This window comes from Fistularia commersonii, chromosome 5, assembly GCF_037954325.1.
Source record: "Fistularia commersonii isolate RoL2024-O1a breed Wild chromosome 5, RoL_Fcom_v1.0, whole genome shotgun sequence".
NCBI lineage: Eukaryota > Metazoa > Chordata > Actinopteri > Syngnathiformes > Fistulariidae > Fistularia > Fistularia commersonii.
In genome coordinates this window covers 3668322-3689996 of record NC_141288.1, presented here as the reverse complement: position 1 = coordinate 3689996, position 21675 = coordinate 3668322, and the positions used below count along the sequence as shown (strand labels likewise).

General features: G+C 41.9%; 2 protein-coding genes across 5 annotated transcripts; one reads left to right on the top strand and one right to left on the bottom strand.

Annotated features, from left to right (window-relative positions):
• Positions 1–2752: 2752 nt before the first annotated feature.
• LOC147233884 (peroxisomal succinyl-coenzyme A thioesterase-like) lies at positions 2753–10878 on the top strand. Of its 4 annotated transcripts, XM_086146507.1 has the most exons (12): positions 2768–2896; positions 4642–4858; positions 4949–5048; positions 5491–5681; positions 5764–5927; positions 6872–6991; positions 7329–7411; positions 7485–7578; positions 7876–7956; positions 8717–8858; positions 9456–9612; positions 10693–10878. In XM_086146507.1, exons 2-11 carry the CDS (start codon positions 4666–4668, stop codon positions 9578–9580), a joined length of 1293 nt encoding a protein of 430 aa, XP_086002633.1. In that variant the 5' UTR covers positions 2768–2896; positions 4642–4665; the 3' UTR covers positions 9581–9612; positions 10693–10878. The 4 variants fall into 4 exon arrangements, with proteins under 4 accessions (XP_086002635.1, XP_086002633.1, XP_086002632.1 ...); XM_086146509.1 differs by having other exon boundaries at positions 2753–2896; positions 9456–10878; XM_086146506.1 differs by having other exon boundaries at positions 2771–2827; positions 9456–10878.
• Positions 10879–13563: 2685 nt separating this feature from the next.
• Positions 13564–16664, bottom strand: LOC147233883 (uncharacterized). Its single transcript, XM_086147380.1, has one exon. It carries the CDS (start codon positions 15853–15855, stop codon positions 13564–13566), a length of 2292 nt encoding a protein of 763 aa, XP_086003506.1. The 5' UTR covers positions 15856–16664.
• Positions 16665–21675: the final 5011 nt, after the last annotated feature.

Here is a 21675-nt window from a genome sequence, read left to right as displayed (position 1 = left end):
CTGACAATGATAATTAAAAAAAAACATTTCTGCTGTTTAATTGACTTGAATTTGTTTTATAACTAAGGAAAAGAAAGTAAACATTAATCTTCACCTTAAATTCAGCTGACAATGTCTCCCTCTAGTGGTAAAGTGACGCAATAACAAACATCCAGGAAGGGAAATTATATCAGTGCCTCAATAAAAGTTTATTTAATTCTTTTTTTTCATTTTAATTTACGTATGTCACCTTTTACAATTTTTTCTCCCTTTTTCTGGTAATTTCTTGTATTAACTCCCTTAGTCTCTACTGAGATCACACATCCTCACATCATTTTTGTCTTTGTGTTTGCTTTGAAGTGTTTTTACAGTCATTCTTTCAATTGCTCGTTCTCTGTACTCCTGAACTTTTTACGTTTTCAACATTTTCACCATTGTGCAAGTGGGGGATGGGGACATGGGTGGAGTCCGATTTGAACCTGGACGGGTCAACTGTCAATCGCAGACACCTGCGAACAGTTTAGTCTTCACAGAAGCTACTGACTGTTTTGGACTAAAGACGGAGAATCTGGAGAGAACCCAAGCAGGTGAACATGGGGAACCCACTTGACCCAGAACCTTCTTTCTGTTGGGCGTGCATCGAAATGCCTCTCACAACATAATATTCATGCAGGATGAATATTAAAAAAAAGAAAATGTGACGTTCCAGGAAGAACATAGATCCAGAACAAATGTAAAAGTTCCCGCTCTGCCCATCTTCAGCTCCGCTAACAAGATTCAAGACATGAAACGACGAATAATCCTCCAGAGCATTGGAAAACTATTCATACTGAATAAATAATTATAAACTATGCCATTTATACTGTGCTTTTGGTCAGTTTCCTGTTCATTAGGTTCAGGTTTCTGTTGTTATATCCTTTTGTTGATTCTAATATTACATTCATTTTAAGGTTATGTGTTTATTTTGCTTTTTATTTTCATTAGCAATAATGGAACTATGTAAACATTAGTATAATAATTGTATTCATATTATGTTGCAGAAATTTATCAGTAATTGGTTCAACTTTGACCCCTTCAGGCTGGACAGCATTTTGGCTCCACATGCTGCAGAGGTGGCCCCTGGGAAATCCTTGGGCATGTCAACCTTGAGGAAAAAAAAGGTATAAAGTCCGACAGAAAGACTTACTACCAATCCCTGTCGAGGCTCTGGAGCCTGAACTTTGACACAGTGAGTCTGCTTACGTCCCTGTTTAAACCTTCACAGCGAATATCGTGCACGTGAGCCTGTTTCCAGATAAAAGTGGTTATTAGCAGGTTGCCTTGAATCTTTTAAGAAATTAATGTTTGGGAAAGAAATTTAATTTTGAAAAGCTTTTTTTCAAAACTATATGAATAAAAAAATGAATAATTAAATGTTTCAATATTATAAGTATAATAAAAAAATGAAATTAAAAATAAAGAAATAAATGCATCATTAAAAATGTACATATGATTAAAAATATGAATATATCCATGAAAAAAACAATAACATGGAAACAAATCAAATCAGCTCATCATCATCAAGTTAGTACTTTTAAAATTTGTGGACATCACCAGAGACATTTCGCATTTATATTACTTTTTTCTAATATAATGTTTTTAGCAAATGAAATATAACTTGCCAGCACTTTGAGGTTCATAACCATCTAAATTAAAGTGTTAAATTTCCTTTTGCCAAGGACACACTTTAGTTCATGATCACTTCATGGGAGGCCGCTGGAGGTCAGAGGTCACCGCTGGTGATGAAACCATGGCAATGTGTCGCAATGTTGTGAATCCGTGTTTTTTTTATCGCAAGGAAAAATTGTCAATTGTCTAATTAAAGCTAACACTGATGGCCTTATTTAAGAAATGAAATGTAAAGAACATTTAGCAGAAGAGTGTATCACCTCTTTTGTCCAAACTAAAAGCAAGCGGTGTGTCGTTCATGAACAATCCGTCACTATGGGCCGAATCTTCGGCTCGACCAAGATGAACCGAATCTTCAGCCGCTTGCTGACCATGCAGGCAAGAGGGGGAGAAATTTACTCACAGCTTTTAAGTAGCTGCATCTGCCAGCTTTTCAGTGATATTGGAGACCCCGACAGTTTTGTGCAGAACTTGTAAAAATTGCAAAATAAGGAGTCAACAAAAAATCTTTATTGCAAGCTTTTTACTGTGGTATAAGATGTAAGAATCTGGTCCTTCACACGATGCAATGAGACAAGATAATACTTTATTGATTTAAGGTTTGCATACTCCCTTCACACCAGTCAAATAGCAGTAGAGACAATAACTTAAAACAACACTAGATAATACGACAACATGTGTGCTAAGAAAAACATACAGGCAGCAAGTAAACCATTGCATAGTAATCATTTAAGAAATAAATACCAAGAAAAGAATTCTTTTAAATCAAGGAGGGGAGGTAAAGTGGCTCTGGTGCAGTCTTATTTGAGTAGTTTGCTAAAAGTATTTGTTCCATTGCTTGTTCAAAGTTTTTGGCAAACAGTTGATAGTGGCAACCTGTATTTATTTTAACCGAAATATTTAAAAATCAATCTTGGGTAAAAAAACCAAAAACAAAACAAAAAAAAAAACACTGAATTAGAAGAAAGTGCTTTAAACACACAAACTACTCAAATCTCAAAATTCTGCTAAAATAGAAGAGTCGGTTTGGGAGTCGTTCGAATCTATTCTAAACGATTCCAGCCAAAAGAGTCGAATCGTAGAAGAGAGCCGGACTCCCCCTTCTTTGACCCTCGTCCCTCCGACGGAAGACGAGGCTGCCCGAGGCGGCGACGCCGAGTCGGGTTCCGGGGAGACGGGGGTGTGTGGACCGCGGAACCGTCGAACCGCCGTGACTGCTCCTGTTCGTGTTTCTGTTTCTCCCCCCGCGGTGAGAGCAGCGCGACCCCGGTGGACTTCCGCGTCTCACCTTTAGACGATAAAGACACAGAACCAAAACCTTTTTTTCCGACATTAATGACTGTTTTAAACAGGCCGCTGTTGTTAGTAAACTAGCTTGTGCCCTTCGGCGTCACTTCCCACATTAGCCTAAGCTAGCTGGGGAGAAGAAGTCGGGGTCAGAAGGTTAAAAATAATTTAAAAAGAAAAGTAAAAGTAATAAGAGCGTCTTATCGGTCATCTACGGTTTTTTGGCAAAAGAAAACACCTCAAACAAGGCTGTGAAAGAATTCTGTTTCAGGACAAAGTACTTCAAACTCTTAAGCTGCGTGGCTTCCTAGGAAGGAGGTAACAGATTTCAACAGTTAGTTTCATGATTTATTAAAGTTATACAGTCCTTTATAAAATAACTTTGGTGCCTTGCCGTTTTTTATCGAGGCAGTTTCTTGTTTTATTTAAACAAAAAAATAAATCACAAATATATAAAAATGAACGAGAGAAGTTGCCTCCAGAATGTGTTAAAACGAATTATTTTTGAATGGAAAATTTTGTTGAAAAATATGTGACATGTTTAAGACACTGGGCAACTGCTCTAATGTTAAAAATGGGAGATTTACAAATATATGTGAAAGTAGCGGGTTATTTGTTTATATTGTGACCGTTTTCTTACAACTTGAGCTCAAATTCAAGTATCTCTTAAGATTCGTGTCAAATTTTAGAATACAATCAAGAGTAATCTCATTTTGACTTCTTTTGTTAACATAGAACTGTGAATTGCATGACGTCGTCACCCAATGTCCAGTGTCACACAAAAAGCGACCTCCAAATGTTTGATCGAATACAATTGACTTACTGATTACTTTGATAATAAGAATAATAACCTTTATTTAACCAGGTAATTTGATTCAGAACCAGCTGTCATTTACAATGATGACCTGGGTCGGAGGCATCAAAAGCTGCTTTCAAGCAGAAAAGTTTGAAGTACTGTCCAGCTACTTTGCTCTCTGGACAGTCCTTCTCTGGCCTCATCGCTGAAACATTTAACATGCTGTCCCTCTGAAAGACTCATTCCTGATTCAAACCACCTCGTCACTCCCAAAGAGAACCTCAACATCTTCATCCCTGCGACCTCCAGCTCTGCTTCCTGTCTTTTCCTCAGTACCACTGTCTAAACCATAAAGCATCACCACTTGTACACCTTTCATTTCTTTCTGGCTGATACTCATTTATCACTCATAACCCCTGACGCTTCACTCCACCAACCTTGAATGAATTGCGCCTTTTCCACACTCTTAATTGTTCTGGACTGTCAACCAGAAATATTTAAGATCCTTTATCTCCACTCCATGTAGCTCACCATTCTACCTGGGTCCCTCATTCACATACATCTATTCGGTTTCGCTGCGGCTAACTTTCATTCCTCGCCTCTAGAATTTCCTCCACTTGTTCCCTTCTGCTACTATGATCACAATGTCATCTGCATCTTGGGAATAATAACCATGGACTATCAAATGGGTTGAAGTGTTTTTGTTAACCCCGTTCAGTGCTTCACTGCTTAGCTAACTCAGTAGGAGCTAAATGTAAATTTGCTAAATGCAAATCCCCCTAATCTGTTAGAACTTAATTAGAACTTAATTAAAACTGACAATTCCAGTTTTCAAGCCAAAAACTGTGCCCTGGATTCCCGAACCTTCAGAAACTCCTTCACTTACTGAAAACCTGCCTGTTTTTCTCCAGGCTGCAGTGAGTCCAGGGTCCGCCATGTCCCTGCCCATCATCCCGATCCTGTCCGTCACCCCGTCACGGGCTCTGATGGACGAGAAGTTCAAGGTTCTGGTAGAGAATCTCCCCCCGGGGCGTCCAGTGACCCTGCGCTCGCACCACTGCTCGGAGGACCAAGACGACTGGGAAGCTTATGCCCACTATGTCAGCAGCCACGCGGGAGTTGTATCCGGTGGGTCCGCCAAAGTCCAGCTCTGGACCTCCATCCTCGATGTTAAGAATGTTGGGTTTCCATTCGAATGATAGTTTCCTGCCTGTGCAGTTGCAGATGATCTGAGCATTGGGGGAACGTACCAAGGAAAGGAACCCATGGGTCTGCTGTGGAGTTTACGTCCCGTCCCCGGAAGCCGCAAAGGCCTCCGGTGAGTTTTTTTTTTTTTCTTCTTTGCGTTCATTGTCCTCTTAAATCTTCATGGGAGTCAGACGATCTCTCTTCCCACTGATGGACTTTTCAGGAATTTGTTTGAAGTATCTCCTTGCAATTTTTTATGACATATTTTGATGTACTTTCTAGCTAGTTTTCAAGGAGATAAACAGTTGTTTGTTTTTTTTAGGATCATTGATAATTCTTCTAAGACTTCCATTAAAAACAATATGTAAATTATAGGTAAATATGTTGAATATCAAACTTATGGTGATTAAAATTCAGAATTGCTACGAATTTTTGATTTATTAGGATGACAAAGATGGAGTCCCTGTGGGAATGAATGCAATGTTTGATAAAAGAGATTGGGCTGATTTAAGGACACTTTTGGACAATTTTAAAATTATGTGTTTTATCATTTAAACCCCACCTCCTGTCAGGTTGCGGAAGATGAATGTCTGCACTCCCCTTCTGGTCCACATCTCAGTCTATGAGGGTCACCTGTCTGGGGGCTTCAGTGAGCGATGCCCCCTGGCTTCAGTGCTGACAGAGAGGTGGTATATGGCCCCCGGGGTCAAGAGGGTCCCTCTTAATGAGGGAAGAGTGCAAGGGACCTTTTTCATCCCCCCAGGTAAACCTGCTTCCACGAAGGAAACAGACTCTGCTTTGAATATTTCTGCTGGGACTGAAGTTCAGAGCCTTTCCTGTTCCAGGTCCTGGACCCTTCCCCGGCGTGCTAGACATGTGGGGTGGCGGGGGGGGCTTGATTGAGTACCGCTCAGCCCTACTGGCATCGCATGGTTATGTATCGCTGGCGTTGCAGTACGTAGCTGCTGGCGAGCTTGAGTCTTATGCACTGGACCAGGACTACCTTGAGGTTTGTGATTGTATTTGCCATCGTGATTCCAGACTTCCTTTCTCTTTCATTCTGACAGTGACAAATTCAGAACACCAAATTTCAATTGCAGAATGTTGCCAAAGTATTTGTAGAGCTGGAAAGAGCATCAAAATATACTGACTATCAGCTGAATGTTGTGTTGTTTTGGACGTTTCTTGAATATGTCTGCCAAATATAGTCTTTTGGATTCATTTTCTTAGAAAATGAACATGTTTCTTCTCCGTGTCATGGAAAAATGCCATTACTACCTCAAATAATGGGGAGCATTAAAATATTATCTTCTATAAAAGCAAGAAGCCAACAGAATAATCAGCACTAAATTACTTTAAAATCCCTGAGACCCCCAAAATCTAGAGCTCACCAACATATTAGTATAGCCATTCAAAGAAAATCCATATTTATAATATACTTTTCACCCCCTTTTCTACAATCAAAAACTCGAGTGCCCGTGAAATATACTGCGTCCTTTGTGAAGCCTGAGCCCCTCAGCTGGTAACAGATGAAGATATGGGCAGATATTTATATCTTAGAGGGCAAACGAAAAGCCCTTGTTTCCCTTTCTGCCGCTGAGCTCAGCAGAAAAGTCATGAAGGTTTTTCACACAGAATCATGCCAAGTTGGCATGAGACCTGAATATGTGAATGCAGATATTTGTACTGATATTCATTAGAGCAATCGGGATGTTGGACATTCCTGGTTCAATTCCCAGCTCCTCCCAGTGTGTCGAAGTGTTGAGCAAGACGCTGAACCCCTAACTGCTCCTCTGGCGCTGGTGGACGGCAGCCTACTGCTTGTGGTTCATCCATAATGGGTTAATTGCAGAGAATGAATTTCCCCATGAGGGATTAATAAAGGATTAATTCATTAATGTCAGCTGGCTAATCTGTGATGCCTTCTTTTTTGTGACACCTGTCTCTGAGCAGAATGCCTTCATGCTGGTCAAGGAACATCCTAAGGTGATCCCAGGCAGCGTAGGAATGTTTGGTCTTAGCCTGGGCTCCATTTTGTCCTTGTATATGGCAGTGATGAGCAACATTGCCAAGGTAAATTACCTGGAAATATAACCCTGAAAGTGCTTTGTTTCTTTTGTCTCAAGTGCAAATTTTTCCAGAGTTTAATGTTGCCCGGGTTCAATATATCCAAGATTCATGTAGGTTCAGGTTCCCTGGCCTAGATTTGGTAAATATGTGTTAATGGAGAACATTGTGTCCTGGTAACATTGTGCACTGAACTCAGAGAACATTAACCCTGTTCACTTTGGCTCAAGAAACATTACCCTGGAAATGCTAGCGTGACTCTTCAATTGAATTACATATTCATTATGAAATGCAGGAATTGTTTTCTGAAGTTTGTGCGTGCTTATGTGCATGTGTGTTGCAGCCACGATGTTGTGTCTGTATCAGCGGCACACACACTTACCAACAGGACCACCGCCTGAGTCATTTGGCCGAGGAATTGGTCAAGTACGTACTTAGCTCTGCCGCTGACAGGTGTCCCTCACACACTCGACTGGTGATTGACATGGGCTTATTGCAGGAACGACAAGCGGGTACGAATGGACGAAGACAGTAACCAAATATGGCGTGACAACGGGCTGCCAATCCCCGATGACCTCTCACACAAGCTGGATGTAAGTATATATCGCGCTGATCCCCAGCTGGTGGAACAATAGAGTCATAGTGTATTCCTTGAAAACAAAGATGGCTGACTTTTCACTCATATGAAAATGATACATTTAGAGATTGGAGTCTGTGGTTCTCAGTGCCTTTGTGAACCCTCCAGTTTTTTTGTTTTTTTTTATTAAAAGTGAAATGTAAAATTTGGCTAAATCTAAGTCTGTCAAAGAAGATAAAAATCTGGAATCCCTGCTTCACAACATACACATAGATGAGCATTGACCTGAGACTGTTGGTTGATGTTTGTGTAGGTGACCAAAATAAACTGTCCGCTGCTGCTGGTCAACGGTCGGGATGATCAGAACAATCCAACTGTGGAGTGTGCTGAGGATGTAAGAGCACACACACAGACACACTAACATACACAAAGACATAAACACACTGACCAGGTTATGTCACTGAACCTATGTCATATCAAGTCAAAATTTTCTCCAAGTGTGGTGAAATAAATTCAAATATATATATATATACATATATATATATACATGTCTGATCTGCAGCTAAACAAACAATATCAATACTGAGAACTTTATAAAGAAGTTCCTAATTTAGATTATTTTTAGATCAAGATTTTACAGTTAGTTAAAAGACAGTTTTCAGGTGATCACTTACCATGTCATTGTCAGTATTCAGTATTTGGTCATTTCTGGAGGATCTTTAGATTATCTCTCACCGATGGCAATGATGTGGTCAATTCTGATGGCATGTTAAGGAACAATAACAGGATATTAGACCATCAGTCACCAGGGGTAGAATACAAATTGTCAAAGGATAAGAAACAACTCATAAGATATTTACCAAATAGAGGGTTGTCTGGATGTTGAATGTTAAAAAGGTGCAGCACACTGAGCTCACTGCTGGAAGGTTCCAGATTCTCCGTCTTCCTGCCACAGTCCTCAGATTGATTGAGGACTCCAAATTGTCCGTAGGTGTGAATGGTAGTGAACTGTTGTGTTTCTCTACATTTTTCCCTGTAATTGACACGACCATGTGTAAGATCAGCAGTTAAGTTATGGATAATTGCATTTCTGAGAGTAAAAAAAAGGCAATTTTAATAGCAACATTGATTTGTCCTTGTGACCCCCCCCCCAGATTGCCAAGATGATGGCAGAAGCGGGGAAGGAGCACCTGCTGACCAGTCTGTCCTATCCTGAGACCGGACACCTAATTGAGCCGCCCTTCTCGCCCCACTTCAGGGCCAGCAACTTCAAGCTGGGACGCAAGATACCCAAAGGTGAGGGAGCGTCCGAGGTCAGCTGTTGGCTAACAGGAACAAAAGTAGAAAATGTCAGTCTTGAGATGATAGTTATCTGTTGACATTGGAAAAAATTAAAGGCTTGAGAAGAATGGCAGAAAAAAGGTTAATTTGATAGAACTGCAATCCAGATTTAAATAAATGTTGCACTATTTATAAATCATGTTGATGATGATGTTATTTAGTTCCTCCTTAATGTGTCGCCTTGATCCCATCAGTTTGTGATTTATTTTCCTTGAATTCATGTTACTGTCTCGCTTAGTCTCAGAAAGAGGGACTCACTCTCACTGCAAAGTATATTTTGGTTTGTTTCCCTCTTACAGAGCAAAAAGAAACCTTGACATTGTTTTGAAACAACTGTCAATATATTTTTTAAATTGTTGTTTTTCATAATTTTTGGTACTATAGTGAAATCCTCGATAGTCTTCACTCATTCTTGATAAATGGCTCGTGGGCCCTAGACTCTATCGGAGATCCTTAGGCCCTGCTTCCTTCCTCCATGTCCCGCTTTATGTGGCTTCGACACAAGCACACGAGTGAGACGCCTCTCCTTCACCACACCTTTGTGTCTTGCAGTGCTGGTACTATGGGGGGGGCAAACCAAACCTCATTCGGACGCCCAGGAAGACTCCTGGAACAAGATCTTGGCCTTCCTGAAGCACCACCTTTACCCTAGCGCCTGCCCCAGAGCCAGGATGTGAAACCCAGAGGGGTTGCAAGTGGAGCTGACAAGGTGCAGAGAGTGGTACTTCCAGGACAGACTCTGAGTAACGTTTTATGATGATTGACACCAGAGGTTCCCTGATGTGGCATCTTTAAGAATATTTGGCAGGAAAAATAAAGAAATAATTACAATATTGGCTGGAAAAATTACAATTTTTTTTTTTGTTTTAATTATTACTGAGTAGAGGGATCTTTTAGATTTTAGGACTTCTTTAATGGGATTTTTGTGAGAGATTTGTTGATCATTTTTTGATGCTTTGTTAAATTTTAAGATAGTATTTAAATGATATGTATGGCCTATGACTGCTAGAGGTCAAGGCAGCTCCTCCAACTATGAAAAATGTCATTAATGGATTGATGGCTACATTATGATTTCCAGCCACTACCTAGTATTTAGAAATAATCATGTGAAACTCGCTGTATGGTTTATTTATTTCTTGGATTTTGCAGTTAAACAAAAAGCCACTTTGATAGTCCTACTGCTGAAACAGTCAAAACATGGCAGCTTGTATTCTCAGCATGATGTGATAGCTTTAAATTTGGGTAAACCTTCAGTGCAGAAAAGCTGGACACACATTCTCTGATGATTGCACCAGTTTGTTGTTTGGATGTGTGAATCCAGATAGTGTACAAATAGATGAGAAGTTTTGTTTTTTTATCATAACACCTCTGCGGCTTTGCCAAAGGAATAATGCACTTTCTGATACAGCCATGTACCTGTTACAGTTTATCTCCAGGCTTCTTCACTGAAAACTGTCATTCTCTAGTTTTCAGTGAAGAACCAAGTCTTGACATTTAAATGCAACATTTTTAAAAGATCTAGCGTCATGTCTCGTAGGTCCTTGCATTTTTGTCTTGACATTGTAACATTCTGATGTCATTTGTAGGAAAATTACAAAATTCTTTATAATATGTGTTGACTTCGATGTAATTTGAATTTCACATATTGCATTTGCGCGTTCAGATGTTAGCTGATATCCAACTCTCAGGACAGTTGTGACCTAACAGTATACTTCCATCAAGCTGTTGCTCTATTTATTTTTTTGGACGCTGGCAGCAGATAACTTTTTACCAGTGTTTCTGCCCTCAGAGGTGCGGAAGAAGTGAGATCTGCCACTGAGACAGGATACCTGCACCTGACAGAACGCATCATGTGAGCAAGTCTAATGGGAAATAATGTATTCTGATTGTAGTAATGATGTATATTTATTAACCATAATAATGCCATCATGATTAATTGGAGCATTTAATAAAATTTCCTGCTATTAGAAAAATTATAACACCAATTTGCAGTGGTTATTTAGGACTTTTATTATTCTTTTGACTGTTTAAAAGAAATTTTACCTAATAACAAAAACATAATTGATTTATTATAATAAGTTCTTGAATTGTCACTTGATTTTAAAGTGAAATTTATATGGTTAATACTTGAGAATTTAATGAATTAATCATATTTCATATATATATATATATACATGTACATCTCTATAATTACATAATATGTAGAACTTTCTTTTTAACTCTACCAACAGACAGCACACAGGAATGAAGAGTACATTTGTATAATTTACTGTCATTTCCTTTATAAGGTCATCTGCAGTTTCAGGAATCACCTTGGCACCACCACTGGAAGTTTTTTTTTAATCTAAAGAAGTCTGACTTTTTAAATGTCTCAAAGTAGCCTTGAAAGCAAGTGTCTCTGTGGCCCTGGACATTGGCTTCTGCAGCATCATTACTATCCTCACTGCATGTTTCATGGCTTGTTCCTTCTGCCTTCTTTCATGGCGTGGATTCTTTGCTGTCATTGCAGGCTGAGACATTCCTGGTTGTTCCAGGTGCCCCTGAACCAGTTCCACTCTTTGGTGACATGCCAAGCCTTCTGTCAGCCTCCCCTTTATGAAGCTTGTTCCACCTGCGCCCCTTATTCATGTCTTTGGCCTCTTAACCAAGGACCATCTTCTGTCACAGCCGCTTTCCTCTGCGCCATTTGTTGGCAAGGGCTTTATGCTTTTTCTGCTGTCTGACTCATTCTAGGCTTTTCAAGGTTCTCCAAAATGGGCTCCATCTTGCTGCTCATGCCAGACTTTTTGCGGTCATGCATTTGAATGTCCTGAATCTCAGCCTCCACCACCTGGGTACCCACAGAGGATGCATCAATAATTTATCATGTCTGGAATTCTAATCTCCAGTTCTGGATAGTCACTGCAGGTTAATATATGGACAGTCAGGAAAGTCCTCTATTGCAGTCAGTGACCTTTCACATTCCTCCTGGTGATGAAAAACAGGCTCTCCGCTATCACGAGCTAAAGGTTGAACACAACTCAACCTCCTCTGCTGTAATGTGGGGTGGCAGATCCAGCAGAAGCATGTTTTTAGCAGGTCAATGAAATGTTCATGTCCATTCTGGTGTCCCCAGTTTTATTCCATTATTACCCTCAGATCACCAATGGACCTGAGGACAGTGTTTTGGATTTCCTTAGCATAGACACCCTTCTCTGAGACATAGTACATTGTGGGTTCTACAGATCCACTGTTCTCCTCTCCATTAATGTATGACCGTGACATCAATCTTTGGTCTAGAACATGGACACCTGGCTGCCTCTCTGTTTGTACAATGAGGTCCAGAACATCATATTCGCTCTCTCCAGGGTACAATGGAGAACCCATCAATAGCTCTGCTAAAGTCGCACCAAGGCTCCATATATCGATAGCCTCGTTGTAAGGAATGCCCAGTATGGGTTCTGCTGCCCTGTGCCACTTCGTCCCAATTGAATTCTCTGGCTTTGGCAAGGACGCTTCATGTGCCAGACCAGAATCAGTGGCTGCTAGTGGAAGTCGACAATTGTTATATACTCTTGTTTCAGGTCAGCATGAATGATTCCCAATGATTTGAGATGAGAAACAGATAGAGCGTAGTACTTTGAGGGAGAGGCAGTGGCGTTCACTTTGGTGCATGTAGTCCAGCAGACTCGTCTGGTAGCTCAAAGCTGAGGCATATGCAGTGCTTGTCAAAGAAGAGTCCATTCCATTTCATGTTGCTGGTGTTTGGATTCAAATGTCGTACCGTCTCCAAGATGGACACATTTTTGGATTCCATGTGGCTGTTTTGCTCACTTTTATTGCCATATTGGTTTCTATATCGCAACACACAGCCAAGCTGCAAGTTCCTTTCTCAACTTGTGGTGGTCTTCTAATCGAGTGTTAACAGTAGGAGATGAAATGGGGATATGTTTTTTCTGGAGTCATCAGCATAGACCCCTGCTTTCAACCAATAGTTCAAAAAGGTTTTGAAGGTCCATTGCCGGGCATCATTCTGCTCTCAGTTGAAGGAAGATCATTTTCTTAATCCATTATCTGGCTGCTTTGGTGTTTGTATGATGCTGAGAAGATCAGATTCATTCTCTGCAGTCTACAGTGGAGAAGCCATCGCCGTCACGCTCTGCTACAATCATGCCAATGTTCCTCTTTATCGATGGCCTTGTTAAAAGGAATGCCCTGGAGCAGTACTGGTGCCCTGCACCACATCGTCCAAATTGAATCCTCTGGCTTTGGCAAGGTGCTAAACCAAAATCATCCAGCTTGATATTCCGTGGCAGCTGGTCGTGATCAATAACCAAGATGTTCCCTGGTTTTCTGTCAACAGGAATGATTTCACAGGAGTTAGAGCTGGAGCTGAACGATATGATTGGACAGAGTTCTTGGTGGTAGGGATGTCGATATTCATGACTGTGTGTGTTGTTTTGAAAATTTAGGTCCAGTATATCAACGCCCTTTTCTTGTCAACGAAGAGGCCATTTCACCTCAGAGTCGCAGGTTTCAGACATGGGAGCTTTTCCATAATGGATACTTCACATCCCACCTGCAGGAATATACGTGCCTCATTTGTGTTCACCTTTATTATCCGTCTCACTGGTTTTCATGTTGCAACAATTCCCGCCAAATGCTGAATCAATTTTTTTTTTTAGAATTTCTTCCACCGGATGGCACTTGGCAGGCCTATTGCATAAATACAGCTCGTGAATTTCAACCTCCGAAATGCATAATTTTGTGTCAGGACTGGTTCCTCCAGTGACTTGTTGTCTTTTGTAATGTGTTCTACTGCAATTGTTGACGTTGGGCTTTGATTCGAGATTGAATGTGGCGCAATTTGATTTCCTGTAATGTGCAGGTAAGGATCCAGCAGAAGCATCTTTTTTAACAGGTCAATGAAACCTTCTTGTCCCTTCTGGTGTCTCCAATTTGCTTCCATTATTCCCCTCAGATCGCCAATGGACCTGAGAATAATATTTTGTGTTTCTCTAGCATAGATGCCCATCTCCGAGACATAGTCCCTCATGGTTTTGAAGATCCATCGCCTGCCTTTGTTCTGCTTTCGATTAAAGTATGACCGTGTCTTCAATCCTTGGTCTGGAACATGACCGTGTACAATGAGGTCCAGAACATCATATTTGTTCTCTCCAGGGTACAGTGGAGAACCCGTCACCAGTTCTGCTACAGAACCAAGGCTCCATATATCCATGGCTTTGTAAGGAATGGCCAGTATGTGTCCTGGTGCCCTGTACCACATCCTTCCAATTGAATTCTCTGGCTTTGGCAAGGGTACTTTGTCCGCCAGATCAAAATCGATTAGCTTAATATTCGGTGGCTGCTGGTGGAAGTCGATAACCATGATGTTCTCTGGTTTTTGGTCAGCATGAATCATTCCCAATGATTTGAGATGAGAAAGAGTTGTAGCTGACTGATAAAGGATATACCGGAGTTCTTTGGGGGAGAGGCAGCGGCGTTCACTTTGGTGCATGTAGTCCAGCAGACCCAAATCCAGTAACTCAAAGCAGAGGCTTACGCAGTGCTTATCATATAACAGTCCATTCCACCTCATGATGTTGCTGACGCTTGGATTCAGATGTCTTACCGTCTCCAAGATGGACACTTGTCCCACCGGTTGGATTCCATGTGGCTGTGTTTTGCTCCCTTCTTCCCCCACCTCCTCCGTATTGGTTTCTATGCTGTAGCATTTGGTCTCACAGCCAAAGCTGCTCTTCCTGAGAACCTCCTCCGCCCCGTGGTTTCCCCCGAGCCTGGAGTCTTTGGAAATAAGCAGCTCCTGAGTTTCATCGTCCAGATCTGTGTTGTGATCAGTCTCTACAGTTTGCCTCTGTATTTGCAGGTGGTCAGAAATATCTTCATCCTCTTCCATCTGAGAAACTTCAAGCTGCTCCAGTTTGGCCGAGACACTCTCCAGACAGTCACTGGGGCACAAGAAGGGATGCTGTAGAACTTCTTTGGCTGTAATGCGCCAATCCGGATCCAGAAACAACATCTTCATCAATAGGTCTATGAAATGTTCCTGCCCGTGCTGGTGTCTGAGGCTCGACTCCATTACCTTCCTCAGATCATTCTGAGATTTGAAGGCACATTTATTGTTGTGGCCTTTCTTCAATGCGCACTCCTCGGGGCTTTTGAGGGTCCAGCCTCTGCCATTATTTTTCTGTCTTTTAAAGTAATGATGTGTCCTCAGTCCGCGGTCGAGGACCCCGTCATCCGGTTGGCCCTGGGTTTGCACAATTAGCTTAAGCATGTCGTAACTGGTTTCCCCCGGGTACAGCGGGGAACCCGTCGCCATCTCTGCAAGTGTCACCGCAAGGCTCCATATATCGATGGCCTCATTGTAAGGACTGACCAGAATTATTTCCGGCGCCCTGTACCAGATAGTGCCGATGGAATCGCTCGATTCCTCCACGGACACTTCGTGTGCCAGACCGAAATCAATCAATTTAATCCTCAGCGGGTTCTCGTGGCGGTTGACAACCATGATGTTCTCCGGTTTTATGTCGGAGTGAATGAGTCCCAAAGTGCTCAGGTGGGAAAGAGCGGTAGCGCACTGGTGCACCACCGGCTGGAGTTTGCATAGTGATAGTCGTTGGCTTTCGCTGTCTTGTACGAAGTCCAGAAGACTCTGATCCAAGAGCTCGAAGCAGAGACACAGCCGTCCCCCGTCGAAGAAAAGGTCATTCCACCTGACAATGTTGCAGGTATCTGGATCCATACAACGAAGCCGTTTCAAGACCGAGGCTTCTTGTTTGAGTGTTTTTATGGATGACTTACTTTTGTTCACCTTGATTGCCTCCACTTGGTTGGTTTCCAGGTTGAGGCATTTGATCACAAAACCGAAGTAGCCTTCTCCGAGGATGGCCTCCACCTTACGGCAGCCGCCGAGCGTGTTGCCTATGTGAATCTCCGTAGATGTCGGCATCTCGACCTCCTGTCTAAAAACAGAAGAACGGCGGAAAGTTAAAATACATGTTCCCGGCCGAGGCCTCGTACAAACTCTGGTGTGTAATACAGGACTTTGTGAGGTCACGTCGGGTCGTATCACAGTCGGCGTCACGTCACCTACGGGAAGCACACGGCCTGTGACCTCACTGCGGAAGCGAAGGGCGTTAAAAATGCGGGCGGTGGCGTAAACTGTTTGTGATGTCACTGTGAAAGGCCTGTGATGTCACAGCTCCTTTGCAAGCAAGCTCGAATAGCACGTCAAGTAGAAGAACATGTCAATTAGAGGTATCTTCTGTTTTCCCTCCCCATACAACCAAATGTCACCAACACAGTTTATTCTTGGGCGAATGGCAACGCTTTTGTATTTGGGACCCGCCGGTCTCACCAATGTCTCACCACAGTCGGGTGCGCCTGCCCTTGTAACGTCTGCTACTCTGCGAATGTTATGCCACATGGAAGTAAATGGGGCTTCACACATTTGCTGTGTGTTCAAGCATAGCATTGACATCACAAAGGTGCAGAGTAAATGTGAACGTTAAAAAGTCTGTCAGGTTGTGTGTGTGTCCAGCACATTTGCACGAAGAGGAAAGCTCGGGAGGGAATCTGTGAAATAGCATAGTTGAAGTACTGCTGTCATTGATTGCCTATGATATCACCAGCTCTTTGCAATCTGCCTTTTTTAAATTAAACAATAAAAATTAAAAAACACTCTCAAGTCTCTGCACAATTTATGGCCAAGAAAGACTAAAGAAGCTGCTGTCATTCATTGCCTATGATATCATCAACTTTGCAATCAACCTTTCAGAAATTAAAAGAATACAAATAAAAGATTCTCAAGTCTGTACAATTTTTATGCAAGAAAGGCTAAATAAATCCTAAATATTGGCCGAATAATTAAAAGAAAAATGTCATCCATACTGTTTTTTGTCTGCACATTTCAGACATGTATCATGATTTGCTCAAATGAAAAATTTCACTACTGAGCAAATTAGTACATATAAAAATACTTTTTGAATGAATGTGGAATATGAAGATACGTACATTATTCAAATTGATATTCTATTGGAATGCCTGAACTAAAAGTAAACATTTTCTTGAGAATAAGAGTCACAGTAATTTTTTTTTTTTAATGGGTGGAAAAAAAAAAAAAAAAACATTTCCGTTCAGAAAATAAAACAAGCCATCAACCTCTTCCGAAGGGGTCATCCATGTACATGTCGATGATCAGCTGGGACTGGCGCTTCACCGCCTCCCTGGAGATGTCTGGCTCGTCGTCTTCGCTTTCTTCCAAGTCGCTGAGGTCCAGGTCGGGGATCTCCTCCTCGCCGATGCTTCCGAGGAAATCCTCTTTTCCCGTCATTCTGGGCGTGATGCTCTGGGCCTCGCTGCTCAGCTCGCCGGTCTGCAACTCGTTGGGCTGCATGGTCGGCCTTTGCGCCTGGCTGTTGCGCTTCATCAGTATTTCTTTGTAGCTGGCGATGATCCGCCTTCTCTCTCGGTGCTCCTTCTCAAACTGTTTCTCCTGCTGCTGCAGCTCGGCAACCGCGTTTTGCTTGGAGATCTGGGCCTCCTTGTTGATGGCCTGCACGTTGCGAAGTTCCCTCCTGTTCTTCAAAATTTCAGTTTCGAGACTGTCCAGCTGACCTTTCAGGGTCTGGCACTGCATCTGCAGGTTGTGTTTGAGTTTCATGTAGTTTGCCGTGATGTTCTCCGCCTCCATGAATTTAAAGTGGCTCTTCTCCATGCTGTTCTCCAGCGTGCGGAGCCGCAGGGCGTCGTCCTCGTCGCAATCCATCGCGAAAGAGTCAACAAAGTCGGCCTTGTTATGTTCGTCCGGTTTTGCTCTTTGATACTCGATCTTGAGCTCCGCCAGCCGGTGCTGGTGGGACTGGGTCGTGTGCTTGAGGGCATTGAGGCGAGTCTTCTGCTCCAGAACCTTCTGCTCCAGCGTGGTGTGGGCGGCCGACCTGGACATGTTGCAGTAGAAGTCCTTCTCCATGCCCCTGTCACGAAAAGCCACTTTGAGGACGTGTTCGTCACCCGTATTGGCTTCCGACACCTTCCTGATCAGCCTTTTGTTCTCCTCCCTCAGTTGACGGATCACCTCGACGTTCTTCTGGATGATGGTCTCGTAATGCGCGACGGTATAACCCTGTGGCTGACTCGCTTTCTTGGTCGCCATCGTCTTAAGTCCCCTGGAGGCTCCGGGATCGGCCCAAAACGGCTCGCGCAAACTGGCCCTGCCCGATAAAAATCCCGCTCCATATACAAACTTGGATTCCATGGACTGTGAAGATGTTCGCCAGGCACGGATGGACGGACGGCTCCCCTTTGTGACATCACAGCTTCCCCTGAGACCAGGCCTGGCCCTGCCTCCAGGGCTGTGTACATCATCACAGCCAGCTGTGGCTCGCGAGCAGGAGCGGCCATTCGAACGACGGCCGCTTCCGACACCACTTCCTCCAGAGATGATGACAAAGTGTCCTTGAGCGATATTTCTACCGCGTTCCACCGCCTTCCTTCTATTGTAACCTTAAGGAATGGCGCCGTATTGATGTCATTTAACCCCCGGTTGGTATCAGGTGACCTGCTGAATCCGAAACAACCAACCGAGCCCAGGATCAACCAATCACATCGTTCCTCTAGATCCGGGGTGTCAAACTCATTTTGGTCCGCGGGCCACATATGGCCTAATTTGATGTCGAGGGGGGCGGACCAGTAAAATCATTACCTAGAAGGAACACTAAGTCCATTATATTATTAAATTATAATTATAAAATTATTTAAAAAAATTATAAAACTATTATAAAAAAATCTTTATATGTTATAAACTGTTCCTCTAAAAAATACATGATGAATTAATATTAAAAATTAATATAAGTAAATTACTCCCTAAAAATATTGTTGAGTTAAAAGAGAAAATCTTGTAAGTTTGGGGAAATTTGCCACTTGAATTGATTGGAAAACTGATTGATAGCATGTATAAGAGAAGATATAGCGTTTATAATTCTAATGGTGGCTATTCTGGTTATCAAATCAATCTTTTTAATTTTACCCGTTTTGGGGGTTTTCTTGCTATCATTTTGTGGTTTTTATAGAAATAAGAAAAGAAAAGATCGTTTTAACAATTTCACGAGATGTTTTTTCATCAAAAAAAATGTAATTTTCAAATTTTGAAGCAAAAAATACATTGCAAAGTTACTTTTTCATGTTTTTCTTAAGGTTTTTTTTTTTGTTAAACCCACTGTATAAAACCCCCCAGATACATGTGACAGAAAACACAGCGGAAACAAACAAAAGGTCTCCACAGCAAGACGCTAACTAATCCAGTAAAACAGCCAGAGTCATTTGATCCAATTAGAAACTCCTTAAATTAAATTTGTCAAGATGTTTTCCTTAGTGCAAGGACCAAGAATACTTACCGATTCATCGGAAACAAAAAGAGCAAACAAATGTTTTTCGGGTAATTTATATGAGCAATTGAACATGATGACAACTCTATTTAGACTGAATGCTGGTCATGACACCACATTAGCTGGACTTCAAAGTGACACCAAAAAGAGGCCACACCGTCATCATTGTAGATCTTCATATCTTGAATTTTCCTACTTGGGGAGCTTATTTATTGTGCTTTGTCAAAATGTGGATTACCTGCAGAAAAAAAACAAGGTGCATTACTGCAACACAACCACTGGAGAGCGGTAGCCCCTTAATCAGGGGGTCCCCAAACTTTTTTGTAACAGTTTTATTCGTGAAAATGTTTCCGCGGATCAGTTCGAGGCGCGAGGGTTCAAATAATAAAAATCTTTGTCGGTTCACAGTATTAAATCTGAATATAACAATTACAATGTTAAATGCAACGGTAAGGCAAGGGCCGGAAAAGGTCGTTTTTCAAAAAAAGATCCGGATGGTCTAATAAAGTAACAAATTTGTACCAAGGAAGATTTTCTTTGCCGACCAGTACCGGCGCAAATGACATGATAAATATCTGTATAATGAGCTTTTTGCATTATTTGTAGTTTATAAAAACTAGAATTTCCCCGTGGGGTTAAAATTTGGGGTCACAAATATGGAACTTCCATTTGTGTTTTACATTGTCACAATTCAAAATATTTAAAGAATCACTGCCACTGTGAGACATCTTGTGTCAATGCGAACCTGGAAAAATGTGGAAAATGCCCCCCCACCCCTTCATCCTCCTCCGCTGCCTCACAAACAGGCTGGCGCCTCAGCCTGAAAAGGACCGCTTTGTGACGAGGTGCAGGGATGAACGCCGAGTTGTTTTGGTCCTCCAAACACACACACACACACTCTCCCCCGGAGGGTGTCTTGTGTGTGTGTGTGTGTGTGTGTATGGGGAGGGATGTTGAAGACACTGTTGTTTTACAGAGGAGGGACACACTCGGCCTTTTATCCAGAAAAGGACCGAGACGCTGTAGACAAACTCGCCTCCCAAAATTTGAGGGTTGTTTTTTTTTTGGGGCGAGGTGTCTGTCACTGGCAGTATTTTCAGAATCCACATTATTATGTGCATTATTTTTTTTCTTGTTTTCGTCAATATGTGATAGGATTTGATGATTTGTGGTGCAGACTTGAGGAAATTAAGACTGAAGGATACAGAAGGTAGAATATGTTTATTGATTTTGTGCCAAAAATAACACCGTCATGATCATAACACGGAACTAGAAGAGTAGGAAGACACGGACAGTGTGGAGCGCGAAGCATTAGTGTTCTGCGAGGTGGGAACAAAAATCCCAGCTGTTTACTAACTTTGTAAATAGTTAAAAATGGATCTGTGCTGTCCGCAATGAGTATTTGGTAATAAGTGGCTTATGAGGCCAACAAGCATCTATGGAGCCATTAAAACAGCCTTTTTTGTCCCAGGGACATTGCATGAAAATGTTTCTGCGGACCGGTTAGAGGCGCAGGGGTTCAAATAATAAAAACTTGTCGCTAGTTAGCTGTTCATCGCAAATAAACAATAGCAGGGGCGGAGCTTGTGTATCACCTGTTGTAATGGTAAATTGTAAATTGATATTTACTTTCAAATGCAGCTTTCTTTTTGATTATTTGCTCTTTTCCTCCTGAAAAAGCTCTCCGGAGATTTTTTATTTACGGCCTTTTATTTTTGCAAGGGCTAGTTTATGATAGCTGATGTACGAAATGGCGCACCAGCAGTCATTTTTTTAAAATAAGGTCCCTTTTCACACGTTTCATGGGCCGTATCTTCTAGTTAAGCCTGGAAGGCGCTGTCAAATCTGTCCAAGGATTTGTGTCTTCAATATTAAACTGTAAATGCCAGCTATAATTATGTTTTTTTTTTTCATATGAATGGCAGCCAGATGGGGGGGTAGCTCAACCCACATTTTATTTACAATTCACTTTAAGGTGGAAAAAGCTGCAAAGAGTGACATAATTTAAGATGAAAAGTCCAATATAACTGTTTCCATAAGAATAGGAAGGGTATTGTCGGTGAGAATTGAACCAATAAACTATAGCTAGCAAATGTTAGCTGCAACAGCATGTGTTAGAATGCTAATATAGTTAGCAAAGACACTTGGCTTGTTAATGTTAACTGTGTTGTTAGCATGAGCTGCACAGAAAACTAGCATTGTCTGTAGAATCAGATGACACAAAAAAAAAGGGGTTGTCAAATGTAACCTAAGTGAGCGCACAGTCATGTGTGTGTGTGTGTGTGTGTGAGGACACTTTGAGATTGTCGTGCCTCCATCGACCTTCAAACCAAACTCAAGGTGGTTGTAAAAGCTACAGGAGGAAATATTTATCGTCTGTACAT

Bases quoted from the DNA above. Each gene is read 5' to 3' on its own strand.
- LOC147233884 (XM_086146509.1), top strand. From the start codon at position 4,666: ATGTCCCTGCCCATCATCCCGATCCTGTCCGTCACCCCGTCACGGGCT. The intron at 5,049-5,490 runs GTGAGTTTTTTT...ACCTCCTGTCAG, and splicing joins GGAAGCCGCAAAGGCCTCCG to GTTGCGGAAGATGAATGTCT. The intron at 7,412-7,484 runs GTACGTACTTAG...GGCTTATTGCAG, and splicing joins TTGGCCGAGGAATTGGTCAA to GAACGACAAGCGGGTACGAA.
- LOC147233883 (XM_086147380.1), bottom strand. From the start codon at position 15,855: ATGCCGACATCTACGGAGATTCACATAGGCAACACGCTCGGCGGCTGC.